Source organism: Dysidea avara, chromosome 15 (assembly GCF_963678975.1).
Source record: "Dysidea avara chromosome 15, odDysAvar1.4, whole genome shotgun sequence".
Taxonomy (NCBI): domain Eukaryota; kingdom Metazoa; phylum Porifera; class Demospongiae; order Dictyoceratida; family Dysideidae; genus Dysidea; species Dysidea avara.
This window is the reverse complement of record NC_089286.1, coordinates 7,656,099-7,671,363: the sequence shown is the minus strand read 5'-3', so window position 1 is coordinate 7,671,363 and position 15,265 is coordinate 7,656,099. Positions and strand designations below refer to the sequence as shown.

Here is a 15,265-nt window from a genome sequence, read left to right as displayed (position 1 = left end):
ACAACAGTAGTATTCTTTCTTTTGGTGCAGTTCACCAGTCATAATTATGTGATTATGTTGCAAGAAAAATAAGCCAACAAGTACAAGGAATTTTAAGTTCTTAAATATCCACTCAGGTGTAGGTGACCTCCCTTGTTTCACCTTCTTATTCCCTTCTTGAAGTTATAATTTCTTGTACTTGTAAAATTATTATGGCACTACATATGAGCCAAGCCACAAGCCAAGCCATATTATTTCATCCAGCAACCATACCACCAACTCTAAAACCATCACACAATTTTGCATAGACATAGTGCATGTATATTCATTATTCACAAGTATATTACCAGGAGCCCAGTTAGCTCAGTCGTTAGAGCATCAGACTTTTAATCTGAGGGTCAAGGGTTCAAATCCCCTACTGGGCTACTGTGTTTTGTTTTTATTTACTTACAAGTTTCTTGTTGTGCTGTCCAGCCTTTCTCAATGTTGGAGAGCTCAGAAGATGAGCTGAAGGATTTACCATCTGATTCTGATGGAGAAGAAAAATTACAAAACAGAAGATCTCTCTCATCATCTTCATTGAGAAACAAATCCTCTAGGTCATCACAATCCAAGGTACTTATTTAGCTACTTGATTACTTACACACCCCATTACCTATATCAAGAGTTCTTAATAAAAAATAGTGAGGTAACTATTTTTTATCATAAACTCTTGCCTATATAGTTGTCATTCTTGTAAATCTCACTTTTGTAGAGGGTTCGTTTTGCTGATGAGAGTTCACCAGAACCAGATGCTTCATCTACCAACCTTCCCAAGTCACCATACCCTGTGAACACACCCCCTGTTGAATCACATGATGCATCTGTCTGGACACATGAGCCAAAATACGATTGGTAAGTGACAACAGCTAAATAGAAACTATGCATTAAGCTTGGAAAAATTGATAACAGATCTGAGTAGGTACATTAAGGTACATTAATTGCTATTCCTTCTCCCTGGTCTATCTATTAACATCACTCAGTACACTGGCTATTTGAACAGGTATACTTCATCAAGTAGTATACACCACATTGTAGTGACGAGTGACAAAAGAAGAAAGTATTTTCTACTTCAGAGATTACATGATTTGATCTTCAATAACAATGCTTGCCTTGTTCTTTATTATAAGTTTTGATGTGGTGACAGGTAATTGCAAAAATATACTCCTAGTCTATCAAATGGTTATTGCACTTACATTCTGAGTCTAACTATATGGCACAGTAAAAATTTCACTTGCATGGCTGGTATTAACAATGTAGCTCAGCTGATTCTGTTTATTGCTAAGGATGAACAAAGACATCAGCAATGGAGAGACCGGCAGTAGGCTTTTCTTGCATAAATCAGTTTAGTGATGGAAACAGTAGTTAATATTATGTCTTTCACACAATATTTAGCATCAAACTAGTGCTCTTTACTGTGAATGCTTTCAGCATCTTTCTTGTACAATAATGTGTCATCATGGCCATTAAGCTTGAGTCTATTATGCGTGTAAATTTACCTATATAATGCTTTTTGGCATTTCCACCAAAATTCAGCAAATTTCAAGCAATTATGTCTCTCCAACCTAGACTTGCTGGTACAGTATCGTTGAGGTGGTTTTCATTTGTTTCGTAAGAACCTGCTGTATGACTATTACAATTGTTTGAAACAAAATAATATTGACATAAATGGCTACATCCAACCGGCAACAGATTATGATACAATACTGAGCAAATCAGAGCAGTACACCTCTTTACGGTTCCTAAACTCTGATGTTCTCCTCGGAAAATCTGCCAAAAAATTAGCTCCTAATTTCCAAAGACAGTGTACATGTGTAAGATCAGTGAATTTATGATGTTAGCACTTCAGGTACTATAGGAACATTGTCACCATTCACTCCTGGGGATGGTTATACAGCATACCTCTCAATCACTGTTATTTGTGATGTCAGTTTTAGTCAGAGAGCAAGAAAAGTTGATGACTTGGCTTACTCTACTCTTCATTGTAATCCTTACTACAGCCAGTAAGGTAACATCACTTCACTGTTCTGATCCAACAACTACCAGCTAGTTGTGATGATGACCTCCAACTACAATACTGCCTGGTTGATGACTGCATGTACCATCAAGAGGATCGATGCTGGAGAGAAACTGGATATTGTCTACATCACTGATAGTCTCATGGATGGCTGCACTTCTATAGTGATTGCTAGATGATAATGAGTATCCTTGTGATGGTTACCAACTGCCAGGAGTTAATTGAATTTGCATTAGTATAGGTATTTCCCATACTACACACCATAGTTAATAGTTGCCATAGTTTTGGTGTTCAAAGAGCTACATATGTTATTAGGAAAACTTTTGCTATTATACAACATGGCTAAGGTGTGTTACTGCATTGGTATCATAGCTGTACTAGTAATGGGACACCGAAAGCTGTCAACTTGCATGCAGTCTGCTATGCCACCACTATTGCCAGTATGTTAGCACAGGTTAGTGTTGAGGTGCTCGGTACATGTGTATTGCATACACCATGTATTGCAGTGACTGATACAGCCAGAAGACAAAAAGCGTTGGGTCAGGAATTACATCATTATTACCTCATAAATATCTTGCTGTCTTGGTCTGTATAGTTGGTTATGATGTGGCGAAAGAGAATTACAGTGGTATTATCTTACCAAATGGTCGTTGTGTTTATGGCAGCAAGCATGATCTCCATGATACAATACAAATTCCAATTGCTGTGGCCACCATCAAAAAGATTGCTCAGCTCATACTGTTTATCGCATATCTCTACTACACATACAAGCTGAACAAGGCTCCATTCAATTCATTTGGTGATTGCAGTCAATGCAGTAGTGTTCAGTATAATTACCAGCAGCCTTTTCCTTGCACAACAGTGCATCATTGTTGTGATCTTCCTGTGTTCAAAGAAGATGTATGGCTTGTACAGAGGGCTTCTTTCAAAAGACAAAGTTGGACTGTGAACTACTACAAACTAATAATGTGTAACATATCAAAATATTATTATACATGGTTATGTGCATCAACAGATCAAGTGTGGATTGCACGACATGCATTTATGTAATATACAGGAACAAAAGTAATGTGGTTTTCGTGTATTCATACACAACATGGACGGAAACTTCGAATGTCCTTGTGTCACTCTGGTAGCCCAAAATCCATGCATGTTGCATGAGTTAGTTTACACTGAGGTAAAAGAAAACAAAAACATTGCGCTGGCTTTACTTGAAACATTTTCCACTGGTATGCGCAAGTAAATAAGACTACACCTTGGTGGATTAAACACATTGAGCCAACTCCCAACTCAGTAGGCAATTGTACATGTAAGCTACAACCACAAATTTAATACTACAAAAGTCTTGCAAAATTTCCCAAAATAACACTACCTGTATTCTGTACTTACATAGCAACCACACCTCATAAAAACTCAGTTATAATGTTTATGTTTACATAACAAAAGCCTCAAAGTTAATGAGATACAACAATAATAATATTAATGGATACAGTAGTTGGGTATGAACTAAGTAGTACAAATCACTATTATACTCTATTAAATAGTCCTACATTGTTCATTTACTGAGCAATATTCTATCTGGCTGAATTTCTCAAGATTTAAGTCATGAAGTCACTCTTTTGACATAATGCATCATACGCACTGGTAGATGTGAAACTAGCTGGTAGACAGCTACAGTGTATTACAGTCACTGGTCATGACTGGTATGATCTAGCTGTCTGTGTTTGAGTGACGGCAAAGAAAATGTATTTATCCCAGAAGTAGTATTAGTTTGGAAGCAAGGAAGTGATAATTACATACAGCATGCTTCTTTACTATATTTTTGAGCTTGCCTAAATTGTTAATTGTAGCATAAAAGAAACAAGCAGTTTATTGTTCTAGCTGCTATTCAGGGTTTAACAACATGCTTACCAATACTTTGCGTAGTGTAATAATCTATTTGCTGAGACTCATTTCAATGGATTTTAGTTCTTCAAAAGCATTACAATATTATATCAACATTCAGAAGATTTTATGGTGTTGCTAAATGTTGTGGCAGGTGATCAGTGTAACCATAGATAATAGACACCCCTACAGTATGGGGTGTCTATTATCTATGGTGTAATGGGAAGTAATACCTTTTGTGTACATACTGTATTGTAACATTCTAACATGACTATCTTTCTTGTAGTCACTTGCTGTTGTGTGTTTATCGACCAACCAGTCTAGCACCAGGTGAGTAATTGTGAGTGCGTGTAGTGTCACATGTGCACATGTGTGTGAAGATGTGTAGGATGCATACATGCACATGTGTGTGTAGCTAGTGTGTTATGTTTGTAATGTACTGTGTGTACTGTGCGTACGTGCTAGTGTGTGAGTGTGTATGAGTTGTGTGTGCATTTGTACAGTAGTGTTGTGTGTGTATGTTTCAGAATATAGTTATAAAAATTCACCCCAAAAAGAATGTTTTTATGTATATCTACACCCCTATGCATCCGACATGCACTCTCAAAGAGAAATAAATTTCAGTGTACATGTTGTATATGTATGTTCTATTAGAGTATTTTCCTTGTTGACATTTAGAGAAGGAGTTGTGCTGCACATTTGGCATTGGAAGTACATTCTACACAAGCCAGAAGTTCTCAAAACTAAGAAAGAAATCTTCAGACATGTAAGCATATTTCGTACATACACAAAATTACAAGCACACACAGATGGCCATGTTACCCCATAATTCAACTGTTCAAAATCCAGGAACAGGCTTGGCAAAATCAGCAGGGAAAAAGACCTTTATAGATTATGTGGGAGCAAAAGCGCTGGTGAAATACCACTACTTTCATCGTTTTTCTACTTACTTGATTAGGCGGAAGCGGGCCTCAGAGCTATTTTTAAGTATTACTCAAAACGTTGAATTACAATGGTCGCATTTGAAGTGGTGCTCTAAATAGTCTCCAATATTCACTGTATGTACTAAACAACTAAACAAGTCATTACTTTTTACAGCAGCAGGAATTGCACTGTGAAAATAGTAGTAACATTCTTAGTTGATGCACTAATAGAAGTTGAGTGATTTTTTTTTGCATGCAGTAAAATGTCCCTCATCACTGGAGCCACCTATCTGAACAGTCAATACAGCGTATTCCTGTAGGTAGTTGTGTAATGGATGTACAAAAACATAAATAACGAAATACCACATCAGTACACTCTAAAATAAGCTTCCTAGTATTGTCCAGTAAAGAAGACCTGTAACATCTTTTTCATAAATTCAGTCATCATCTATGTGCAACTCTGTGACTAGTTGCTGCTACATTTGAGCAAACAAGGATCTAGCACTATCCTAAATGACAATACTAAATTAATATACCTTGGTATACATTCCAGATACCAGGATTTCTGGTTCCACCTCTCCAAGAAGGAGGCACAGCAGTTTGCGTCACTGGTACCCACTCTGTCTGGTGACAAGTTCCTTGATGATGAGACCAGCTCACATGATCCAGCTCCTAAACTTAGCATTGCTGTGTACGCCAATAATATATCAACCAACATCATTGCCATGACAACTATACCACTGAAGGACCTAATTATTAATGTAAGATTATATTAACACATTACAAAACTTTATTGTTGAAGTGATCATATTTTGTAATTTATAGACTGATCCATATAAGGTGATACCTCCATCAGACCGTAGTGAAGAGTTTAAGATGGACCAGTCTGAGATATGTGCACAGCTGATGACAAACGATGGGACACTATTCCCTGCCCCCTACCCTCTCATGGGAATGGGGGATGATGATGATGTGGGAATAATACCACTCTGCTGTCATTTGGTAATAACTTATAATTTAGTAGTTATCTTACATACCTCCTCAAACCATGACAGTTTTTTTTTTGATTACAGCTGCAGTGTAGCCTACTAAGTTTAGCTAATATAAGGTATACTTCATGACCTCATTAATAAGACCACCTCATTATAGTGACCACGTCAAGTAGGTCCCAAACTCAGCTAAGATGTGCATTGTGATTTCAACCCCATGATATTTCAATACGCATCATGAAGCCACCATATTCCACTTATTGTGGTCTCCAAGATGTAAGATAAATATTTCTTACTAAACAAGACATTTTATCACTTAAAGAAGTCTTTTTTAGACAAATGGTTGTCTTGTAGGTACTAGTGGAACAACTGACACAGATGGACTGTACTACCACTACTACACCACTGGAAGAGTAAGGGAATATATAGCCAAATGCTAGTTACAGACAGTTATTGTAGCTTAGAGATTTGTTCTAAAAGTTAGCCATGGCTTAATTGACTCAGTTAAACAGTGGCACAACCACTAGAAGTGCTTTTCATGTTACTATATGAGATGTGTATGCATTTTATTAGCTTTTCAGCAGAGGGCTAATGTCAAAACATTACACATGAGCAAATAATTGTTCATGGTATACTTCAACTAACTTTTAAAGGTTGCTAGAGGAGCTGGGTTACCGTAGGACACAGGAGGTGTGCTCCAGGGCCACGTCCCCCATCGAAGTAGCAGAGGAGGCACCAGCAGTGGAGAGCTGTGAGCAGGCAGAAGAGGACAATGAGTTAACACAAGAACAATATGCTGCTCTTTCCTTACAACATGCTGAAGAACTGAAGGAGCTACAAGATCAATATGAGTTAGTGAGCTTTGTTTTGAAGAAGTTTGGCATATATGTTGTGACATAGCTACGTAGCTTTATTACATTTGTGTCTATTTGTGGCAGGAAAAAGCTGGAGTCTCTTTCTAGTACCTTGGCACAGTTGAAGAAAGAGAAGAAGAAACAAGAATCAAAACTCACAGCTCAAGAACAAGGTTAATTCAGTGCTTTTATCCATTATTCTTTGAACCCTTTTGTTCTCTTAGCATACCAGGAGCTACAAGAGCTCTACAAGGTACCATGCCCTCATATATGCAACCATACTTATATGCGTATGGGTTTTGTTTGCAGGCAAAGGCTAGTAGTAGAAAGAGTTCACAACACAGGTGTGTGTGTGTATGTGTTGTGTTTATTTTAAAATGTAACACATCACTTTGTTGCTGTGGTAGAATTGTCGTACGTAAAAAGTTGGCTAATCCTCATGTTGGCCTACCTGATTGGGGGAGCACTGTTCCTGATGATGTGAGTTTGTGTATACTGATGTATGCATCACACACACATGCACGCACGCACGCACGCACGCACGCACGCACGCACGCACGCACGCACGCACGCACGCACGCACGCACCAAATATTATGCATACATGTAGCATATATAGTAAGCCATTGGTGCTATAAGCATGGTCACGCTAAGAGTATTCTCTACACAGTGAAACACTGTAAAAATCACTACTGATTTCTTCACCACTACTGTGAACACTGTGTATACCTGGTAACACTAATAATTATTTAGGTGCTCAGAGTTGTGCCCCAAAGTTTAACCTGCCAACTGTAGCACCTTAGATTAGCAGCTTTTATATTGAGCTTGAATTTGTTTCACCAACTGTAATTAGCTGCCAGTGCTATTCACCAAAGTCTCCCCTGCCGAAGTTTCCCTCTATACAGTATCCTTTAGAAAGAGATTAGTATCCTGCAGGAGGCTCCCCTGTATACAGACAGTTCTTCTGTACCAGGTCTCTATCGACAACTGCATAGACTGTTGAATTGTGGACAAAGTATCTTGCTCAAAGAAACAGTATAATTATGCATATGTCAGTACCCCACACCCATATGCATGTACGCACAAAACATGTATGTACTAAGCTACACACTACCCTTATGTATGCATGTATGTATGTATGTACATGACATGCATTAGGCATGAACTTAATACAAGTTTTGTATGTATAATTTACATGTACTTCTGCTCCACACAGTTTTTTGATCGGATGGAACTGTTTGCCCAAGAGAGCTATCAGAGGCATGAGGCACTGGCCAGAAGGATTAGAAGAGAAGTAAGAACAACATTCTCTTTTTCATCTTTGTCTTTTATGAAGAAGTGCCCTAAAATCATATTTCAGTTATCAGGATACAGAGATTTTTTTGAAGATCATTAAACTAATGTCCTAAGCTGCTTTCTTATAGAAGTGTCTCTGTGCGCACAAGTTGCATAATGACTATATGTACATGTTGTAGGTCAGTAATGCTTGTGAGAGGCAGATGGCATCCCAGCACAAGCTGGCCCAGTCGGTGCGTACTAACTTCAACAACATTATGGAAGGTAATACACTATATACCAGGCAATTGTTCTATACTGTTCCCCTTGTAGATGTATCCTTACCTGCTATCCTTATGCCAACCAAACTGGGGCATGTATACAGCCCAAGGGCTCACTGTTACTTCCACCCAACAGGTAAACATAAACAGGAAGTTAAGTGTTTCAATGAAACTGTGTGTGTGTAGGTACATCAGAGCCACGGGTTACTCAGGCACCAGCAATGTTTAAACTACCAGTTCTCAAGCACAAAGATGTATCCTTAGGACAATGCATGCATACGTCTGTAAATATTTGTTTAGGAGTAGCCAAAAACCTAGGCCTGGTTACAAAAATTTGGTCTGATTTGATGATTTCCTTGACAATGATTGACACAGAAACTGACGACAATGAACTTGTTTGATATCAACGAGCTGTTCTGTCACTCTGCTGATCCCAATTGGCTGAAGACAAGTGACCAATCACCAGCATTCACGCCAGCCCCACCTTCAAGTGCCCTTGGCTTCAACAATACCAATCACCCCAACACCTCACCAACATTAGCTAGGAAAGTCAAATGACAATAATGTATTTTTTAGAATTAAAAATAATACTTAAAATCATCAAAATCTGCCTATGTAACTGTCCTAAGTGTGTAAGCCTGGTTACTGTTGAGTCTGTGTCTTCCAACTAGTGTCGTCCTTCACTAGTATGTTTGATTCAGTTGTGGGGACTTCATTGGTGGCTAGTTGACGTGCGCTGGAGAGTTTCTTGATTTTCCTTATACCAACAAATGTTTCTGGTGGCAGTTGTGACTTGACCAACTTGTGTAAGGGATCATCTTCTTTGGATTCTTCCTGGAGACTATCTTGTATTGGAGGAAGTACTGGGTGGGGTGGACCCAGCTTGAGTTTGTCCATAGCTAGTGAGCTAGGTTCAAGGATATCTGAGACATCTAATAGATTACAATTAGCTGGTATAGGACCACTGCTGGCACTATCAACTGAACTGGATAGCTCCCCACTAGAGCTAAGCACTGTAGTGGTAGTGGTTTCATTTGGTGAGGACATTGTATGTGAATTTGAACGTCTTAACAAAGACCGTCGCACCTTACTGCTGGATGGAGTGCTGGCATTGCGTGGGGTACTGGGTGGGCGTGGAGTGATAGGGAGCACCTGTGGCAACTCTCTGCCATCCATCTTAGATCGAGCATGAGGTTCAGAATTGCTACCTCGTGGGGTACCTGTGATACTGAAGGGAGAAGTTTGGCTGAGAGGTGGGGTTTGAGATTTAGTTGCATTTCTCTCTAACTTCTTAATGTCATCTTCAAGAAACGAGTCACTAGTATGTACCATGTATCCAGAGTTGTATAAAGTCTTTAACTGTTCCATGGCCTTCCTGTACTTCTGCTTTGACTGGTGTAGCTTCATGGTTAGGTAGGCTATTGAACTGGACTGGGAATCAAGCTCAGACTGAAGTTTTTGAATAAGTGAGTCTTTGGAGGACAGTTGATTTTGGTATTTCTGTTCCATCTCTTTGAGTTGATGTTGTAACAGGCTGGCTGATTCTTCCTTGATGGATACAGATGACCGTAACTGCATTATCTCGGCATTGGCAGAATTTAACTGTTCTTTCAGTCTTTGCAAATCTTCATTAGATTCTATAGGAAGAAGAGCTTATTATACAGCAAACTACTCAGTAGTTACATACTTTGATGTGGCTCAGCTGTGGGTGGTCTTTTCTTCATTGCCAACTCAAACGTTAGATCTGCAGAGATCAAAGCAAAGATTAAAGTGATAAAGAGCTGTCAAGAATCATTAAAACATGTGAGAAATAGAGAACACAAGAGTTGTTTTTGGTTTATAATACATTGTACTGTTTTCTTCTTGTGGTATAATTTACCCTTAATATCTGTGATATAAAAAACTGTATGATTCATGATCAGTCATGGATTGAACCATCTGAACATGTCAAGGAATGCAGCAACAACACCAGTTGCTGTTTTGATAACTGAAAGCTGTTCATTTGCAATGATTATTGCTAGCACAAATGTCAAATGATAAATAAGCTCAAACTACAGAAAAATACTACCCTGGAAATGTTTTAAATGATCGAAACATCTTCTCCAAATAGAGGACATCTCTTTTGTAATAAGGACAAAGTACCACTAAATGAGGATAACCTTGGTGTTGATGGACTGAGTGTAGTTTTTATATGAAAGATTTTTGCAGCACATAACCTCTTGTGTAACTGATCTCTGTCATGGGGTTACAATGTTTACTACTCACGTGCACACTTTTCTTGAAGTGTCTGTATTTCAGCATGTAGTCCTTGTAGGATTTCAGCATGCTGGGCCTGCAGGAAGGCAATGGAGCTCTCAGCATTCTTCAACTTCATTCTTGTCTCAGCCAACATCTTGTCGGCATGCCTTGAAGACTTCTGGCTGCATCAAAGAACAAGTTTCAGTTGTCAGAAAACACGCTTCTGTTCCCATGCAATGTCAACATCAATTGCATCACCACACATTGTTTGATTTTGAAGCCCAATATAGCCAGTACACACAGTTCATTTTATTTTTAACACAAAGCCATTCAATAGGAAAGACATTTGAAAAAATGAGGACACCTGTGCAATCTAGACACTCAATAATGGTCCCAAAGAATGTAAGAAAATCAGGTCACTTTGACAATCAGGACACTTTTCCCCCAGGCTAGATGGTCTGCCCTTGCCACCACCCCCAGCACAAGTTGGCATGTACTGGACAACTGGACATATTCGGTTGGTCCCAAGGTGTCCAGGTTCCACTGTACATCCTGGCCTTGTAACAATATTTTCCAATACAAAATGCTGATTGCACAAGTCAGTTGCATAGGCTAGTACTAGAGACATTCCTACACTAACGGAGGCCACATAAATAAAACTGTTGTGGGCGATAAATAGATTCATTACTGAAAAACAGGTGTCACATGTAATCAACGTATTTGTGGCTTAAAATATGACTTTTTACTGAAGAACTAACGTACGTTCAGTCAACGCTCCTTCCTTCTAGCTCCTCGCAACTAGTGTGAGATTATCTGGCACCTCCCACTGAAACACAACGTTGCCGTCCGCGTCGCTGGGGGATCACGTGTGGCAAAACATAAAAAGCTGCAAGCTTGCAGGAGTGGGGTTGGATGCGATTTCATTTCGCTCTCCTAATCAGTGCGAGAATCAGTGTGACTATAATAGCCTACTGGATAGTGAAGGTGTCCGTGGAGCTTGGTTTTGACTGTGTTTAAAAGCCACCGCAGGATATACGTGACTTACGAGGACAAATTGGGGTACGTTTTCAAGTGTTTGTAACGTTTTATATACTGATAATGATAAAGGTATTTTGGAGTATGCTGTATCCCAAATATGGTTCCCTAAAGATACAATTACGTACAGTTAACTATTTATTTATTTATTTATCTGACTGATTGATTGAAACTCCAAAATGCTTGGCCAGAACTGTACCCTATGTGTTCGTAAGATGACCAGTTGTAGTGATTCTGTTGCCATTTTTACACAATAAATTATTTTACTACTAGCAAACTTAGTCTCATGTGGTCAGACCACTTTCCCTCTCCCTTCCCAGTGACAGCGAGACTGAAGCCATACAATTTAACAATGTTACGTAATGTGTTGGTCGTAAGGAAGGACCCACATTAATGTTGCCAGCTGAATCTGGTTATGAGTATTACTGAAGGAGCTGATTGAATTGTGCCTCTAACAAAAGCTGAGTCTTCCCATTGTTCCAAAGTGGTTTCTGCTGAGGTTAGGAGGGAATATTTTCTCACCTCAGTTCCTTTACTTATGGTCATGCCAGGTGGAGAGTGAATTACTACATGTAAACAATGATGGAGCAATTTTGATTGGTTACTTTATCAAGTAGACATCCTTTGAACTAGTCATTTTACAGTCTTCCTTTAGCAGCATTTTATTATTAGTGTTAGTGCAATTAGTTAAAGCTTTGTACTCCCCTGATCAAAGTATTACACATGGATTGCATGTGCAGGCAATGTGATATGGGCAAGCCCCTTACCTTGCCAGTGAACAACTTGTAGGGGTTCATACATGCATTCATCAAGTGCATGGCATTGCTGTTGACTATGTGTAAGCATATAGATTAATAACTTATTAGTCATTTCTACAAAAGCTCCCAATTGTGAGATGTCAGCATCATGTGGACTACACAAACACATCTGGGGATGCTGAAATTCACTTATACCTAACTGAGGACCTAACTGAGGATTTACCGAGTGCTCCCATGACTTCTCTTATGTTGTATCCTCGGATAAATTCAGGCAGTGGTTATTCAGCATTACTGAGTTCAAGTAGCTAGTCGTCTTGAGTATTTACAATCGTCACTTGGATAGATCTGTATACAGGCAAACGCCAATGCAAACATCCATCACTACAGTATAAGTTTGATGCATCAAATCACAATTCTTTCATTTTAGGTGGGCATATCTCCGCTTTTCAAGTTTAAATATGGTATCTTGTAATCTACGTTTAGATATCAGGCTTGTTTATTTAAATGTGTGGCACTTATTTTTATATGGAAGGCAAGTGTTTGTGCCTTTATGGAATAGTCTTACTCCATTGAGCATCAATTACAGCATTAAAAAGAGAAAACACAGGCATCCGGATATTGAAAAATCGCAATAACTCTAAATGACTGTATGCCTGCCTTCCCGCCTGCCTTCCCAGTCACAAGGCTAGAGGCCAAACAAAGCAGCACATGGCCACCATTTTATGCCTCACTGATGGGATGTGCCTTTTGTAGTTCCGACGAATGTCTGCCTTCTACACTTTATCATTCCTTTTATCTTCAATTAATTAAATGATTGTCTTCTTCTTCATGGAAACCATACCAAGACATTAATTTTCCCTATTGACACTTTGCTCGAAGGAGCGTATTTAGATGCCACGAAACTATTTGAGGCACTTAACGGACTGTGGCAGCTAAGCTGCGCTTTTAAGACAATTGCCACGCCCCCTTCAACGATCAGAATGTGCCACAAAAGCGATCTAGCCCCATAGAAAAACAAGGTGTTGTGCCACGCCCATTAACTTGATCTACTGCATAGTAGAGTGGCAAGATCAAGATACTCTAATACAGCAGTCACAGCCACATGTGTATTTCATGCTGATTCGCCAAACTTAATTAATGTCAAATTTTGTCATTACGTATGAAGCAATGAAGTCCATACCCAAAAATTACAGGAAGTTTTTGATTACATATCATTTGTGAAAATTTTCTGCCCAAATATTTCCAGATTCTTTGTCCAAAGTAAGGAAAGGCAAGAGTCCATGTCTGTCATGTGTAAGATACAAATGTATTGCATTATTGATAGGATGGATTATATCATGTAGTATAGTAGGGGCCCCCAAAGAAAATGGTGCCCCATCAAAAATTAGGTATACTATGAAAAGCTCCTTCACAGAAGAGTATTAAAATGTCAAATCCTGTATAATAAAAAAAACCACCAATATCACTTATTAATTGTCAAACCTGATTTCGGGCCTGCCTACTTCACCATCAAAAGTCTAGAGGCTAAACAACATATCGAACAACCTCCATTTTACTCACATATTGTATGTACCTTTTGGGGTCCCAAAGAATACCCACTCTTTTCTTTACCTTTCATCTTCATTACCTTTTGTTGTTGTCATCTCCATGCAAGGAAACCATACCAAGGTGTTATTTTATGTATTGATATTATAGTGATTCATATATGTAGACACCACAAAATTACTTGAAGGTTTGGGAGTAAATAATGTAGTGGACTAGTGGTTGCATAAAACAAAGCATGGGGTGAATCTAGAAGATGCTGACTGGTTTCCATTTCCAAAGCAGAAGAGCAGCTGCAGGTCTAGGTGTAATAATATATTTTCTATAGTTGTAAGGTATTAACAATAACTGCCACGATAGTTCTTATCAAGACACACGATAGTGTGTCGTGCGGCCCAAGAAGCCGGCGCGCCACACCGTGAGTATATTAACAGGAAGAAAGAAAACGCAATTTTCACACCTATGTAGCTCTGTGATTCCTTATCCGATTGGAACCAAATTTGCTAGAGACGTGCCGCCCAGTTAGGGGAGTCTACATACCAAATTTGAAGAAAATCGCTCCAGCCATTTCCGAGATACGAGCGAACAAAAATTCGTTTTAATTTCTTCGTTTTTTTCTTCATCTTCATTTCGCACACTTCGCAAAATTCGCCATAAAACACGAATGCGTACTCGGATTGGGCTGAAATTTGGCACACTTAAAGGGCTCATTAAGGCGGATCTCCGTACCAACTTTGGTAGGAATCCGATGAACATTCACGGAGTTATGACCGATTATTTGCGTAAAATAAGGTTGAAGGTCTGTCACGCCTACAGGGTAAACGCCTTGGAAGAATCAGTTGAAAATTGATATGTAGATGGAGCAACCATCGTAGGAGTGCTTTTTGTGGTTTGAAAGGAATCGGGATAAAGACCATGGAGATATGACACAAAACCCAACCTGTGTCAAAATTACACGATCGATTTTTATGAATAAAAAAACTATTAGTTTTCGTGTCTACCAGGCAAACCGCATAGAGCAACGAGCTGAAAATCAGTATGTAGCTGGAATAATCATCATAGAAAGTTCTTGCAGTAGTACAAAAGAATCGCAGTACAAATCACTGAGCTATGATTCGAAAGGCAACTACGTGCAGCAAATGCGAGATCGAGATACTCTAATAGAACAGTCACCCTAATAAAGCATTCAGTTGCATGTATAATTTACTCAGTTATATTACATTGCAAGTTATTCTGTAGGGAATTCAGCTACAAACAAGTCACCCTGTAGTCAGATCAGCTAGAAGAAGGTACCTAATAGAGAGTTCAGCTACAAAGAAACCATCATGTAGAGAGTTCAGCTCAAATAAATCACCCTGTAGAGAATTCAGCTACAAACAAATTGCCCTGTAGAGAGATCAGCTAGAAGAAGTTACCTTGTAGAGAGTTCAGTTACAAAGAAACAATCATGCA

The 15,265-nt window shown here is 38.9% G+C and overlaps 2 protein-coding genes and 1 non-coding gene across 3 annotated transcripts in view; 2 read left to right on the top strand and 1 right to left on the bottom strand.

Moving 5' to 3' along the window:
• LOC136246031 (uncharacterized) overlaps positions 1–10,071 on the top strand; it is a 15,744-nt gene extending 5,673 nt beyond the window's left edge. The window contains exons 10-26 of the mRNA XM_066037480.1: positions 454–594; positions 734–873; positions 4,206–4,249; positions 4,598–4,685; positions 5,396–5,603; positions 5,668–5,844; positions 6,186–6,244; positions 6,485–6,682; positions 6,770–6,858; positions 6,910–6,938; positions 6,995–7,029; positions 7,093–7,165; positions 7,901–7,978; positions 8,160–8,244; positions 8,293–8,376; positions 8,427–8,494; positions 8,616–10,071. Of these exons, the coding sequence (XP_065893552.1) occupies positions 454–594; positions 734–873; positions 4,206–4,249; positions 4,598–4,685; positions 5,396–5,603; positions 5,668–5,844; positions 6,186–6,244; positions 6,485–6,682; positions 6,770–6,858; positions 6,910–6,938; positions 6,995–7,029; positions 7,093–7,165; positions 7,901–7,978; positions 8,160–8,244; positions 8,293–8,376; positions 8,427–8,494; positions 8,616–8,798 (1,779 nt within the window). The 3' untranslated portion in view covers positions 8,799–10,071. The remainder of the gene's footprint in view (positions 1–453; positions 595–733; positions 874–4,205; positions 4,250–4,597; positions 4,686–5,395; positions 5,604–5,667; positions 5,845–6,185; positions 6,245–6,484; positions 6,683–6,769; positions 6,859–6,909; positions 6,939–6,994; positions 7,030–7,092; positions 7,166–7,900; positions 7,979–8,159; positions 8,245–8,292; positions 8,377–8,426; positions 8,495–8,615) is intronic.
• On the top strand, positions 332–404 carry Trnak-uuu (transfer RNA lysine (anticodon UUU)). Its single transcript has one exon. It is a non-coding gene; the product is annotated as a tRNA-Lys (tRNA).
• LOC136246034 (uncharacterized) lies at positions 8,791–11,367 on the bottom strand. Its single transcript, XM_066037485.1, has 4 exons — positions 11,241–11,367; positions 10,506–10,660; positions 9,928–9,984; positions 8,791–9,877 (listed from the first exon to the last, which is right to left on the bottom strand). Exons 2-4 carry the CDS (start codon positions 10,630–10,632, stop codon positions 8,883–8,885), a joined length of 1,179 nt encoding a protein of 392 aa, XP_065893557.1. The 5' UTR covers positions 10,633–10,660; positions 11,241–11,367; the 3' UTR covers positions 8,791–8,882.
• Between the last annotated feature and the right edge of the window lie 3,898 nt (positions 11,368–15,265).